The sequence below is a fragment of the Dermacentor andersoni genome, chromosome 6, assembly GCF_023375885.2.
Source record: "Dermacentor andersoni chromosome 6, qqDerAnde1_hic_scaffold, whole genome shotgun sequence".
Taxonomy (NCBI): Eukaryota; Metazoa; Arthropoda; class Arachnida; order Ixodida; family Ixodidae; genus Dermacentor; species Dermacentor andersoni.
Window position 1 is genome coordinate 42,154,344 of NC_092819.1, and position 15,697 is coordinate 42,170,040.

The 15,697-nt window shown below is 45.5% G+C and overlaps 2 protein-coding genes across 2 annotated transcripts in view; one reads left to right on the plus strand and one right to left on the minus strand.

The window, feature by feature from the left end:
- LOC126521966 (uncharacterized) overlaps positions 1-15,697 on the minus strand; it is a 183,154-nt gene that overhangs the window by 152,945 nt on the left and 14,512 nt on the right. The window lies entirely within an intron of this gene.
- Positions 4,871-9,048, plus strand: LOC140218735 (uncharacterized). The gene is made up of 4 exons (XM_072288515.1): positions 4,871-5,360; positions 6,812-6,880; positions 6,971-7,057; positions 8,817-9,048. Exons 1-4 carry the CDS (start codon positions 5,349-5,351, stop codon positions 8,964-8,966), a joined length of 318 nt encoding a protein of 105 aa, XP_072144616.1. The 5' UTR covers positions 4,871-5,348; the 3' UTR covers positions 8,967-9,048.

The following is a 15,697-nucleotide window of genomic DNA, read 5'->3' on the forward strand; positions in this document are numbered from 1 at the left end:
ATGGTGACCACGTGGATGAAGCGAATTCTTGTTGCGGACAAACATAGGCTAGATATGCTAATTTCATTATTATATGCACGCAGCCACGTCGTGTGCTACCGTGCACTTTCTGTGTCGTGAAAACGAAGCCGATGTACGAGTGCCCTTGTCCTGTCGTTTTCTTGTCATTTTTGTTTGTTTGTTTCACTTGTTGCTTTCGCATGCTTATTAAGCGGAGAACGTCGGTGAGATATGCGTGCACCGAGACGTACAACAGAGCGCTGTGACGAGGAAGATGGCCCGATCTTCGACGTCTATCATTTATCTGTTCATTACTCGCACGGCTTGCTTGCTTCCACATATTTCTCGACGGCGCCACATTCTCGAGGGACGTTGCTTATTTCTTGTTATTACACGTTTTACTTCTTTATTTTTTTAATTCTAGTGCAAATAAAACTACACATTGACGGGCTAACCAACTGCATCTTTTTTCTGAGTTACTTGTGTGCGCTGGGCGCTATACATTGTGCGTAATTAACGGATTGTTTTATCGAAACGGTCATCTTGCTTGCTTTTTTCTTTGCAGTGTGCTTTGGAGAGCTACCACTTGTGTTCCCATTTTTTTCAGCTCGAGAAAGAAAGGGACTGGTCATGATCTAATGAAATTATCATGCCTGTCCTCACGAGTACAACCGTCAGATAAAAGACAAAGAGAGAAAAGAAACTACCTGTTCTTTTGTTGTTGACAGGCTCAGGAACTGGCGCCATATTTCCAATGTTTACTATTCAGCGAAATGTAGTCTTAAAACGTATTTTTGTTGTTGTTGTTTTTTTTTGCTTTCAGGCTGTCTCCCTTGTGATGAACGCCACCGTCAACCGCTACCACGTCCTCAAGCTGCTAAGATACAGCACAATAGAGAAGTGGGTCCCTTTATTCTCCATATCTATGCGCCCGCTTTCTGCGGTTTCAACTGTAGCAGTCTGACAGAATATTATTGTCTAAATTTGGGCCTTTCACATCACGTTTCTACAAGCTTCGCAATAACTTTGTTTTGTAAACAATTTACGGCAGAAACCACAATAGTTCTAGACTGACTTTGCGTCATTTCCGTGAGAATAATAACTGAAAAATATGTAGAAACATTAGACTGCATATGGAACATCTTATAAGTCCGCTTCAGCTGCTCTCGTTTTCACATACCGCGGCGTATGCATGCGAAATGTGCGTGTTCACTGGACGAGGCAGCTGAAGTTGATATGACGAAAATAATGGCACACGTGTGGTAATCTTTATTTTCGCGTAACTGACTCAACACCTGTCGCTTCACGCACACATCACTGACACTTTCTGGACACTATTTCCTTTTCTTTTCTTTCTTTCTTTCTTTCTTTCTTTCTTTCTTTCTTTCTTTCTTGCTTTCTTTGACCTCGTAGCTAAAGTACATATTAATCTCCCTCGCAGGCACTGTGTGGAGCACCAGGGCATAGCCGGTCTGGCTGGCATTCACCCATCGGCTCTCCAGACTGCCTTCGACGTAGGTTGAAGCCTTTCTTTGTGTCTGGTGTTCAGAACTTGAGTTTACACGAAAGTTCACTGTTAGCTTTTATCTTGTAGCGATCGCTAAGCCTGAACGAATCACGGGAGAAGTCCAACTAGTTCGTAAGAACCGTTCTGACTGGCTAGACGCGCTCGCCAGTGTTTTGACTCTCGATCGACCGGTGACTTTCGGTGACCGCTCTCTATTGCAAAACGCATTATGCATATATGGACACGTTTTCAGAGCGTGACGTCTCGGACATGTGGCAGCGTCGCCGTTGCATTCCGTGCGGGCAAAAATAGTCTTACAAGTCCTGAGAATTTTCTCAGAAGGAAAGGTTGTTAGATGTGGCCGAGGGCTCGAGAAGTTGTTTCTTCTTCGTGATCATCATCATCATCATCATCATCATCATTTTGCTTAGCCCTTGAGGGCCCGTGTCGGAGGATTACAAGGGGCGGGAGGTTGGAGAATATACAGTAACAACGAAGAGAGCAAAGTCGTTTTAGAGCTCTGTCACAATAACTCAGGTGCGGATATATCTGAAAACGTAATGGACACACTAAGCACAACTCAAAAGCAAATGTGTTCAAATTAAAGTTACAATAGGAAGCACGAACCACAAAAACGCAGTCAGGTAACATTTCAGGTCAGCCATGTTCTCAGATGAACGGCAGGCAGTTCCGTAAACTTAGTTTTCCGCTTTCTGACAACCGTGTTTAGTTATTTGTACCACTCTGCGATGGCGCCATGTAAAAAAAAAAATAGATTAAAAGAAGACATTAAACGATGCAAGCACTGTATGCTGCAACTTCAACACGGGAAGATAGAAATTCAACTCATCAACGATGGCCGAACAAAAGAAGCCTCAGCCATAACATAAGGTTTCAGCAAGTGTAGTTATCAAAACGTCCTACTTCCATGCCCAAAAAGTTGGCTCCAAGCTTTAAGTTTCTGCTTTTTGGCCATTGTTCATCACTTTGGCAAGGAGAGTCGTTTCAAGGAGACAAGCAGTGAAGAAAAGTCAACTTAGTCACGTGCGCAATTTTGCTTGCAGTGTGCCCCTTTGTTCACAGATGTGCAGGTTTTCTGTGCGTGTCTTAATCTTTTCTTCGAGAAATTTGAGATAACGCTTGTCACAGAAATAGACTCCCGTCCGCCGCAACGACCTGCCCGAGAAACTTTCTAGCTGGTACTTCGGAACTTACGAAGCGTCGCGGCGTATGAGCGACGGAGGGCCAACCACCTTGACGTCGACAACGGGGATCCGTGGTTGTGCACGTGGTGCAGTTAGAACAATACCGCATCCTATAAAAGCCTTAGTTTTTGAGCAATAGCGTTTTTGTTGTTAGTGGTGGTGGTTGCGTCTACCCCAGTTGACTATACCTACGGTTCACGAGAAGGCGTCGGTATGAGTCCGCGTTAGTATCCGCGCTGTTCCTGCTTATGCTTCGGTTAGCATCGAGTGGGTGCTGTTTTGTGAGCAGGGATTAATGCAACCTGCTAGAGCGTGCTTGCGACTACGACAGTAGCAGACGACGGCTATTCCGACCATGCGCCGGCGCTTAGGCTTTCTACGGTGCTGACGGCTGATAACGCGTACTCAACGCGTACATCGACTGAAGGGCGGCTTTCGTTCTAACATTTGACCACATTGTTCGCTTGCTACCACGCTGTACGAATCTGCGCGTTATGCGTGCCTGAAAAGCTTTCTGACGGTGCGTTCTGTTCGTCTTCGTCTTCTTTCAGAACATTGTGCTCACCCAGTACGACCTGGCGAACCACTTCTCGATCAACATAGATAAGCTGATGGACGAAATTACTACGGTTCGGCTGGAAGAGCTCAAGGATTTTGACAACTTCACTACTGCCTTCAAGTTGGTAAGCTTTTGGCCGGAGTAAATTATTTAAGTTTTGGGGCTTTGCGTGCCAAACCATGAAAGGATTAGCAAATAGACAAAACAAAAGAGCCGGCGGTGAACACAAAACCAAGACGAAGAAGACAACGGGACAGGCTATAACTGTCAACTATTTGCTAACACGTAGCAACTGGCCCAACTCACCACTTTGTTCCATGAAACAATCATTAGGCACGCCGCTGTGGAATAATTTAGAACACCTGACATTCTTTGACGTCAGCCTAAATCTGCGCACATGAGCATTCTTTTTCGATGCCTTCGAAATGCGGCCGTCGCGGCCGGGACCGAACCCGCAACCTCCATCCCAGCAGTTCAACTCCGTAGCTGCTAAACTATCGCGGCGGGCATGGGCAGGGTTTCCCCGGCTTGTAATACTGCTGTCTGGTGCACTGGGTCAAGATCGAGCTACGCAAACGGCAGAGCAGTCGTATTGAAACAGCTCGTTATCTACACAGCTCGAGAACTTGACGAAACAATCGTTACAACCCTTTAACGCGATCATAGATATTACCTGAATTGTTGCTTTAACGTGTGTCGCGTTTTCTTTCATATTTATTGTTAAAGGGCACTAAAGAGCAAAAAGAAAAAAACTCTAAACTAATACAGCATTGTTTTAAATCTACATTAACCCATTAGGCAGAAAAAGGTCCATCAACAGCGTAGTAAACAATATTCTCATTGCTAATTGTGCTTATGAAATTTTTTTTAGTGTTTGGGAATGCTGGTCCTTTTTTTGCTCACGAAGGCCAGTAAAGTAATGCATGATTGAATTTTCTCTTTGAAATTTCAGATAGACAACGGGGCCCAGTATGATAGTTTGAAGGTTTGTTTTTTATCTTGCTGCTCGTCTGGTCAGCTTCTATCAACGTTCACGCGATATTTGAACTTTATTAAATAGCGATGAGCTGTCACACACATCAATTTCCTCATGAAGCAAGCAAAAATCGCACATCATTTACCACCGCAAAGGCACTTCACACAAATCTTTCATTGTCCATCGTCCTAAAAGTTGGCAGTTGTACAGACCACTGTCGGCAAAGACGGTCTAGACTACTGTACTGGCCGGTCAATATGTTTTTTTTTTCGTTGTACGGAAACTGAATGATGTTGTCTGCGCCTGAGTACATATTAATTGGGGGTTGTCAAATTAGTGATTAGTTGCGTGCCAGACCCTAACAAAATTAACGTTTAAAACAGCGAATATAAAAGTAGCCATTAAATGATAATCAGTGTAATATGTCCTTAAACCTCCATGTATTACCAGTCACTTTTCACATCACACGCCGACAAGAGACTTATGCGGCCACTGTAACAGCGTTTGCAAATCTAGGTGAGCGAAGAAACCAAAAGGCGCACGGACATTGTTCTAAACTTGTGCCTTAATGAACTTTTTCGCGGCTTTCTACACAGCTGAGAACAGAAAAACAAAACGGCGCTTCAATTTCACACACCTGTACTCGAAATGGTAAATACACAAGAAACGTTTTTGTGTGCCCTTAAAATCAGTGCAACGTGGTGAGAAGCCGTCGAATCTTGAAGCGTCTTACATAACGGAATAAGTTAAAATAATATTTAAGGTTCGCTTCCTCGGAGTTTTCCCATGTCTTCGTTGCTTTTCCTGCCACTTCCACGATAATCTCTGGCTCCTAAAACCCAAGATGGCAAAAATCTTAGAAAAAGATATCTATACTCTGGTGGCGGAAGGGCGTTTTCCGGTGGTCTACTTGATTAGAAGGAATAAGTGCTTAAATTCATAAGTTTATATCGCGGAATCAATGTTGTCATTTTTTGTTAACTGCTGCCTGCGCACTTTTAATAATGACGCTTGTCCTTCATTATCACGTTTCAGAAAGAAATCAAACAGGAAATTGACTTCGCAAACAAGCTTGCGAGCGATAGAGTAGGTTTCAAGAAAATGGTTGAAAAGGTAAGTTTTACGACTGACTGTAACATTGAACATTATGGATAAACGCTTTATAACGTTTCCCATAAGTGTCGCGATATTTCTCTCGTAAAATTTCCACTAAAAGGCAAGTCAAAACGCGCTGGTGTCTCGTAAATATACCTTTGAATCCGCGAAAAAAAAAAAAAACAGCATGAAGGCTTCTACGAGGAAGATGGACAATGGTTGTATAAGGAGGCAATCTGTAAAGAGCCTGCAAAATCAATTTATGCGGTAATTGCACAGAAGATACAGGAAAAACATATTTAATTAGTGTGCTAGTTTCCGTTCACGGCAAAGCACTCATTGACTACATTTCAAATACATAGATCTTTTTTTTTTCTTTTAGGAATACAAATTGGGTCGTAATAGTTACAGTAATAATAATGTCATCGCAACGTGTACACTAACAAAGATCGCAGCTGGGAATCACTCCTGCCAGCCCGATTAAGCCAGCCCGCTTACTACGGAAAACAGAAACCAGAAAAAAAAAATTTGAGTTGCACGCTACACATCTACAAGCGGTTCAGAGGACACTATAGCATCGTCGGCAATGTTGCAGGTTGCCAACCTCGAACTGCTCACCGAACAGAAGAGAAACAGCACGTCTGATTTTTTTTTTCTGATTAGTAATTTTTGGGGGACAACGAAGAAACTGAAGCCGGTACAACGTTCGTGAATTCCTTATTTTCGTTGTAGCAAAGAGGTACTCGCGAATGCCACTCAAAGGGGCCGCTTATCCAGCTTGCTGCATTTCATAGCCGCACTGTGTTTTGACAAACTTGTGGTACAAAGCCACAGGATTTAGCGCTCAGATAATGCCAGGTCGAGCATGACGGCACAAACATGGCCATCACATGAAACCTGTAATTGTCAGAACAAACATTGAACTATTCGTACTTGGGGAGAACAGTTAATGAGGGGAATTCATTACTGAGAACGTCACCTCTTTTTACTTACCGCTGTATGATTGGCCATTTTTGATTTTCGTAATTTTGTGCGCTCTCTCCCACTTAGGCCTACTGTCCGCAGTATTGTAAGCAAAGTTCGAACTCCGATGCAATCCGCAAAATGTTCTCTTGAATCCGCTAAAATTGAGCTAGTTGTAATTTACTTTATTTATCGAAAGAGCAGGCGACGTCGTCGCCCTAGGCTAAGGAATATTTCATGCTATATGCGGTTAAACTATTATTCGCTAAAACCGTTATTTTTTCAACGGGTAGTGCTGCCGCTACCCCCCCTCCCCTTTCTAGAAAAACGAAGAAAGGAAAGAAAAAGAACATTTACCTCCAGCAAAAAGCTCGCTGCAAATTAGACTTCAGACTGTATAGGAAAGACCGGGTTTGCATGCAGGCAAACCCGGTCTGCAAACCGAATTTGTTTTTTTGTCTGCATCAGTGTTGCACATTCTCTTTTATTTATTCTTCTTGTTTCAGGCCTTTCAGGACTACTCATTGGTAAAATGCGACGATATCAAGAACGACCTACTCAGTTACATAGACATGGTGAGCACAGTACATATGCGCTTTAATTTTTCTGTTCTCCAGATAGCTGAACACCTTGTTTTATTGTTGTTTTCTTGTTTTTTTTTTCAGTTTGACAACATAGGAAATTGCCGAAACATATTGGGCGTATTCGAAGAATCGTTTCGAATCCTTTGCAACGGAATGTTGGACTATGTCGTAAGGGATTAGCATGCCAATTTTTGTATTGGGTTGGATTGCAGTGTGAAAGGGTCGGAGGAAGGCGCCCATAAATCATTGGGGAAAGGGAACAAAAATTAGGAGGGAATGCCACGCGGAAATGTTGAAGCCTTTATGTCATAAAAGATATAAAGGAAGGGCTCACGAGAAACACACCCTCACCACGTGACAGGCAAGCGGTGATTTCCAGCCGCCAAGCGCACGGAGATTATGGGGGAAAGCAGAGCGGAGAGCAAGTGGCGTGGGCCGACCGTGACGAGGGCGTCACTAAAAGCTACCACGAAGCAAACAATGCCTTGAAAGCTCCGGCAACCTTGGAAAATCTGTGTTTACCAAGAGCCAACGCGCAGGTAGGGTCCGAAGGGAGGGCAGGGGCGGCGTCAGAGGACGTTGACTTGCCAAGGCTACACTGTAAAATAATTTAGAACTGTAAAGTGAATAAATGTGTAAATAAGGGTGGCAACTGCGTGCCACGTGGGCAGTCTCCTCCCAGTCCTCCCTCCCCACACCCGACTGTGGGTGCTTTGCAGAATAAAAGAAAGCAACGAATCCAAGCGAACCCAAATGGCTGCGGGCCAGATGAGTGTGTTATAGATGTGAGGCCGACCTGTCATCCTGTGACGCAACGCGAAGCAAAAAAGAACTTGATATAAAATGTATAAACTAATGTAAAAATTATGACAAAAAGTTCTGTCACAAGTGGGATTCGAACCCACGCCCGGAATACCGGACTGAGACCTGAACGCAGCACCTCGGACCGCTCGGCCTTCCTGACAGCACAACCGTACCTCATGCTTTGGTTGTAAATGTAGCTCTATGCCAGAAACGTATACACTCCCAGACAGCTTCCTGCGACAATGAAGGGATAGCCACAGGGGGCGTAGCTTCTGCACGAGTCTTACTGCGCCGAATAGTCTGGCATAGTCCGTCAGCGCTTACTTTTTAGGTTCGTTGGGGTTAGATACTGAATCGCCAAAACGGTGTTTAATTGAGCTGGTTGGTTCATTCTTCGAGGACTATAGCAGCAGAAAGTTGTAGAACAATCGTCGAATTGTGGAACTGAGTCGTAGCAGCTTGCTACTTGCGACGGCTTTGCATTTGCCAAAACGCGGAAGAGTAAAGCGAAAAAAATTAAATTCAGATTTAACGCCGAGGGTTGAAATTTATGTCGTTTTTTATTTAAGTGCCGTAGTAAACACGATGCTCGTGTTTTCCGTTTCTGCGCTTAAACGAACTGAAATGAGACTTTGGGGCTGTCTTCAGCAGCGCTGTCGCGTGTGCACGGGTACACATGTTGTCTCCGCAACTTTCGCTTCGTATCCACAGAAAGTCGTTAGGGAGTATAAAGACTTTAGATGACCACCGCGGGAATAATACTCGCCAGTTATAATATAGCACATCCAGATCTACGTTACGGGAAACATGCCGTGGCGTAGGGTGCTTTACAGTAGCTTTCAACGCGCACTTAGAAATCATTTCTGACCTGCACCGATGTATCACCTCGCGCGCGTTCTTACCTACACTGCCCCCCCCCCCCCCCCCTTATGAGACCGGTCTCGCAAATCGAACCCGCTACCTCGCGCTACGCAGCACGAAACCACACAAATTGAGCCTGGAAAAATGGGGACACCAGTTCGGACTTTTGAACAGACTACACACACATTTACAATAACAACGCGCTCTCCGCGTACGGATGATTTTTGAGTGCTGGGTTGTGTGGTCTCTGGTTTGTTTGCAGAACGGTTTCTGGCTGGCGATGCTGATTCTGGTGGGCATTTTCGACTACGCCATCTACATCTCCCTGGTGGCCTCCAAGTACCTGTTCACCATGACCACCTACACTTACGAAGGCGAGGCCGTGCCTTCAGGGTGCGTGAACGATATGTAGCATTGACTCAGCTGGGCCGGGTCAACATAACCATCCTATTCCAATGCCATCCCTCTCAACGCTTCTTCAATGGTCCGAATGGCGGTCCTCCTACCCTACTAGTTAAGCTGAATTAAATTTTGTGGTTTTTGGTTCCAGAATCACGATATGATTACGAGGCACGCGGTAGTGGAGGACTCCGAAATAATTGTTGACCGCATGGGGTTCTTTAACAGGCGCCTTAATTTAAGGGTGCGAGAGGGTTTTCGAATTTTGGCTCTCCATTGAAATGCGGCCGCCGCCGCGGCCGGGGTCCAACCCGCGACCTCTAGCTGCCGCCTACGCTATCGATTCACCAGGATCGGCTGGTCGCGTGCGAAAAACAAGAGAGGAGTATAGGACCGAGTGAAGTGATTCCTTACGTCAACACCGTAGGCCCGTATTCATAAAACATTTCGCGCAGATGAGCGCTCAGTTCCCAAGATAAGGTGCCGCTAAGTCGTGGCTGAAGATATGTCATTAGTGAAGGCTAATACGTGTTAGGTTTCCAGTAACATGATGCCCGAAGCCCTCCTCCAATCCCACCAACTCTCTCTTCGTTGTCGTTAGCTTCTAAACTACTTGTTTAAGTTTTACTTCTATTGATGTTACCTTCAGATTTGATTAAATATAACGTAACTGGGGAAATCAGGGCCGCATTAACATAAAATTTTCCTTTTGCTTTATCCTATTTCTTTCGTGTCACCTGCCACCCACGGCCGGCCGATCATGCAGACGTCATTACGCGGAGTGCCGCCGGGACCAGTAAGGAAGCTCGAGAAGGAAAAGAGAAAAAAATAGAATCGCCACATTAGCCTGGCCAAACGTGAATGTCACCATTGTTTAAGGTAGCAGTAAGGTAAAGTTGAAGTAAAATTGAAGACGCTTCACGACCCATGCTACTTTAGCTCTGATACAGAGATCACTTTCTGTGTCACCTATTAAATTCGCTCCAATTTCACTTGCGATTCCTTGGCTTCTCTTACATCGCAGGACGAATTTCGAGGATCTGTAAGTATAGCATACTGAGCGTGCGCGCGCAAATCGTGTATGACACACAGCTCAAACTAAATCACTCCTGTTTTCGTTTTGTGTCTTATTTTTCAGCCAAACACATCGTAGGCAGAAGCCAAGGAGAAGGTAAAGCGAATTTTTGCGTAAACAATAATTTAAAGAAAGAAAACAGTTGCCGTTTCTAAAAATAATTTGCATTCCTTAACGAACGTTTTCAGGAGACAAGCTGAGCAGTAAGTAATAGCGTTTCTCTCTCTCTCTCTCTCTCTCTCTTTGTAACACACACGCGCTTGAAGACAGCGTTTGAAGACAGGTGGGTCGTAGACGGCTATACCAGTTTTAGCCCTCCAGGACGGTCGCATTGGCGGACGCAGGGGGTGCGAGCAGCCCAGACGAGTTTTCGTAAGCGTTTGTCATACTTGTTTTTTTTTTTTTCTATGGAAAGCAACAACATTCTGCATTGCATAATACATATTCATTTCGGCAATTGCTTTTGTTTTTGTGCAATATGTCATCGATGGCTTTCACTTACTAAAACAACACCACGAGGAACGCAGTGCGAACATTTACTACCCAGTGTTCGTTAACCAACACCCGCACCCATGGATACCAGCGTTCATGCGTACTGTCGACCTTGTCTGTGCGCAGCGGCCGCGGCCAGTCATCGAGCCCACCACTTTCGTGCTTAGCAGCAGAACGCCGTAATTGCGCAGTCACTACAGAGAGTTCTTCCTTTTTTTCATTTTGAAGATTTAAAGCGAATAGCTTTATTTTTCCTTTTTGGCAATCAGGCCAGTTTGTTGGTTATGCGGCTGCCCGGTTTCCCGCCTGAGAGTGAGGGTAGCGCCGGAGGTCGGAGGAGGAGAGACCGCTCCTCGTGCTGTGGTGCGAGAGCTATCAAACCGATGATTGGCGTGTGAGCTTTTCGTCGCAGAACGCCGACTGGTTCTTTTCGACACACTTGATGCGTGCGACTGTTTTAAATGCTGTGTTCGGTAGTGGCGGCGGCTGTATCGCTTTTCTCCGCCGCTTCGTCTGGCGTTTGCGAGGACGCTTTCCTCGCCGAACACCGCTTGGCGCCTCTGGTCGAGCCGCTCCACTTCGTCTTGTCGGCCCACCGCAGCCTCGTTCGACCGACTCGCCTCAGTGCGTGGGACCTGTGCGATACCAAAGAGAGCAACCGGACGAGTATGTGTGACCTCTCTGGAGTGAACGAGTGGAGAGGGAAAACACAGGTGGCGCAGCCATTGTCACTTCGTCGTCGTTCCCGCTGTGTGGTCACTACGTCGTGGCGGCGTCGCCGCGCGGTCACGCTGCCGTGATTCCCTTGTCGCCGTGCGGTCTTCGCCTCGCTGCTGCTGTCGTTGCGGCGTCGTCGTCTCCACGTCGTCGTACCGTCATCATCCCGCCGTTGCCGTAGTGCCGCCGTCATCGCGCTGTCCACCAACAGGTGCGCACGATACTTTGTGCCACCATAATCAAACGCCGTTGTCGACGTCAGCAGAATACTCGACAAATATTGCTAGTCCGTCCATCCTATTTTCCCGCCCCGACGTAGCTAATCGCTTGCTTTGACAAGCACCTTCGTTGGCGTGCGCACCATTTTTCTTTTCTCGGAAGGCTAATGCATAAATACGCGCATACAAGATATTCCCTCTTCTTCCAGGTCAGCGGCTGCGACTTCCGACCAGAAGCTCAGGATGGAAATGGCCGAGTGAGTGCAACTTTCAGAACGCTACGCGGGTAGAAAATGAACTTCGCTATCGCTAGTATTGTGAACCACTCGGCTTGGAATTGTGCTGGACGCCTGTGAAAGCGCGAGAAGGCGAGGGGTAAATCTGCAGCGCGATTTTGTTTGATTAAAATAGATTCGCGCGACGGGAAGGTGTGCTGATTCAGTCTGCGAGTGAGCATGACGTCACTTGCTGCCGCTCATTCACGGCGCGCCTACCAGTGCTGGTAACATTTCTTTCGGACAAAGTCCCCATGTCGCTTCCCAAAACACGCCATATATATGGCGAAAACTTGCTAATCGATGATGCTAAATGATAATGACGACGACTTCATCGGAATTGTCTTATGTTTTCATTGTTCCTAGGCGTCCTTCGTATTGTTTTTACAACTATAGCTTTAAATTAGGTGGTACGTGAATCAACAGTTGGAATGTGAAAAAGGAACACAAAGCTCGACATTTTAAGGCGGTTATGTCAACATTTTGCTTTGTCTAGAAAAGCAGCATTGCATGATGACACTTAGGTCGCTGACTAATAAGCTCTTCAGTACTTATATTTAGAAGTATACTGACAGATGGACGCACGTACATTTTCTTTGCAAAATTTGTGAAATTTGTGAAAATCTGTAAGAAAAATATAAGAACAGGCACGAGGCGCTGAACTTACCTAAAGTCCTTTGATAAATTTTACCAGAATAATTTACTGACTACATATACGTGACTAGAAGGTCACTAATACGGTAGGATTCCAAGAAGAAAGGCGTCGTTGCCGTTACGGCGAGTAAAACCTCGCTAAATTAGCGACTTTCTCGCTGAGTCGACAAAACTGCCGGCACAAGGGGACGCCTTCAACGAAGTGCTAGCACTGCGAATCGTTGAACCTCATCCGAGTCACGCTAGCCTGCTGACTGAATGAGCAATCCGATGTCGTTGTTTGCATCCTGATTTAGGCGTGGATCGGGTCTTAGAGAAATCACCATTTAGCTGGGACCTGGGAAAGACATGCATGCACGCCATATTTGAATTAATGTCCCGGGCCACGTGTCAATGCTAGGGTCACGAATGACTTAAGCATACATTTTTAGCGAATTACACTTCAATAAGAGAGCCGGAAAAAAAGCGTTCCACCCAACCGTCCGCTTCATTTCTTGCACAGTATTTTTTTTCGTTTAGTGTAGCGTCAAAAGCTTTGACTCGGAACGAAGTGCTAGATTCTGAGTTTTCTGTTTCTTCTTTTGGCCAAGTAAGGCATTGTGTTTTTTCTTGACATTAAGAATAATCCTTTCAGGCACCAATTAAATGTACATCTTCAGAATAATTAAAAGCGTGCCGCCGTGGAACGGATTAAGCATTTTCAATTCTTCAGCCACTTTTCTCAACGTTACAGAATGTGGACTCCACACGAGAATAGCACAAAGTGTGACACGGACGTGACAGACCACGCAGGGGTACTCGCCCACGTCTTACTTTGCGTTACTCTTAAGCACGAATCACGGACCAACTAGCCCAGCGGCACGCGTTCGTCCATTCGATAACTGTCTTCTGGAACATCAGGAACGAGAACGTAAACCATTTCATGCCTAGCGTACTTGTATCGGACCTATCCGACCACTTGAAACAATATGCCTGATATGAGACATGGCCAAAAATATTCGCAGTTTCACCCGAAGGCTGAGCATACAAAGCAGTAGCAAGGTTTATCCTTGCTTCTAAGGCGTCTCGGAAAGATAGCGTGATTAGAAGCACCGCCAACAGCGTGCAGGCGTCGATGGTGCGCGAGGCAAGAGCGAACGAAAACCATCGGCGTTTGTAAGCACCCTGCGAAACGATTGGATGCATTCACCTTGACGTTTACTATCCGCCGTCCATTCCCGCTCACACAAGTGTATGCGTCCCAGTCTCCTTGCGCACAGCAGTTCATCATCACCAACATCAATGTCATCATCATCATGATCATTCTATTTTTATGTCCATTGCCAGGACGAAGGCCTCCCATAGCGACCTCCAATTACCCCTGTATAGCGCTAGCTTAAACCAATTTGCATCTTTAAATTTCCTATTTCTGCATCTCACCTGCTCAGGTGGTACGCTAATGTGCGATCGCACAAAGTTCATGCCTGCAAATGAACCCGGAATGCTGAACCGGCCCCGCTAGGGTCGAGTGAGCGCAGTAGGGCGGTGCGGTCACTTGGCTTCGTCGCTTTTGCAGCCAAACGCACCACCCGTCCCCTGAAGACCTTCTGACGCTCCACGCGTGGGCCGCGCTTGCGGCCCGATCTCTACTGTGACAGCGCGACAACGCTGACGTCGAAGACGCAAACGCGCATCGAGCATCCGTGTAATTGCGATATCGCAATGGAAACGGTCGTCGTCGCACCCACTGCGTGACGTCATACCGTGACACCCAGAGCAAACACCCAGCCCTCAACTTTCCAACTTCCAACTCGATTTACTAAAAGACTTTGCACGTATCGTTCACACTTGCTAGTTCAATCATAAACGTTTCGAGATGTAACACGTGACGTGTTTAAAGTACTGCAATTTTCGTCAGTGCATGCTTCTGCTCTTAATGTACTGCCTTGGAGTGTTCATTTGTGCACGTAGTGCCTGAAGAGGCTAAAGGAGAATCTGCGAAAACCACAACCTTGGGGTAACGTGAGGTTTGCGTGCGGAAGTCCGGATTTATATGCTAAACCGCTTTTATCTGGTTTCCCTCTGCAGGAAATACAGAGCAATGCGTCTGTAAGTAAACAGTGTTAATTTTCTGCCTAGATGATGAGTGTATAGCCGAATGGCCACGCTTCTGTCTTTGTCACATTTACTAAGAAACTCGTTAGGTTTACGCTTACGTGTGCTATATGCTCTTGTTTTCACCTGTGCACCCGACAACGCATGGTTAAGCATGCCTGTGTATCCCGCGTCAACCGTTCTTCTGTATCTACACTGTGTTTTTACGGCGCACAAATTATCACAGATTAAAAGAAAAACAAATTATAGAACCAGTTCGAGAACTTGTGAACAGACATGTAAAAAATAACGTATTAGAATAAGCTTAGTGAAGACGAGTGATCTAGATCGGTACAATGGGGGCTCCCTTGCCCACTGCTTAAAAAAAAGATTAAAAAAGAATTAACGTTTTATAAGTTAGCTTCAAAGAGCCCGCTGCCGCCATTAGCTTGTCTCAAGTGATTTCACTTTCTGTCGCCTTATCCTAAAGCAATAATCGTTTTTCCTGGACTGCAGGAAAAGGATGTCCAGAGAACCCGACGCTATTTTGAAAGAGTGAGTACGTTTTAAGCGCCCCTAAAAGGTCACGCATCTCGTTACAGAATACTTACTTCGGTAAAAGCGCGCTTTTCTGGGACGTCTATGAGCAACTAGCCGCTCCATTAAAGTTAAAGCGCGGATATGTTTGAATAATGTTTTTGTTTAAGCAACTAAGTCAGCGTAATGCAACACTTATTCCAGTGCTAAAAGAAAGAAGTTGCCCGAAAGAACAGGGCAGTCAAGAAAAACGCTGCAGGCAGTTTTTTTTCTTTTTTCATTCTCTCTTCTTTCGTTTGTTAGCTTCTTTTACATCCAGAAAACATTGCGCATTATGCGGTATAACAAACAGCCCACCTGTCAGCTTTAAGCAAGACAGAATATTAACAACTTATTTGTTGCTTCTGAGCCCAGTATCAATCTCTGGAGAGTTAACCGCATGTGATCAAATCAAGGCTGCGACTGGGTTACTATCGTTAGCAAGCAGTCAATGTAAAACAGTGTGACTTTGTCTCATATAGAAAGCAAAACGAAATAATAAAACTGGATTTTTGTTTGACATTTCGTATCCGTAAATACCAATCCGGGGGATTATTTTCTTTGTGAGAAAAGCAGCACAGCAAAGGGAAAAATGAAAGACGAACCAACACAGGTGTGCAGCGGAGTTAACACTCTTGGCACATTCATGTAACTCTTCTGGTAA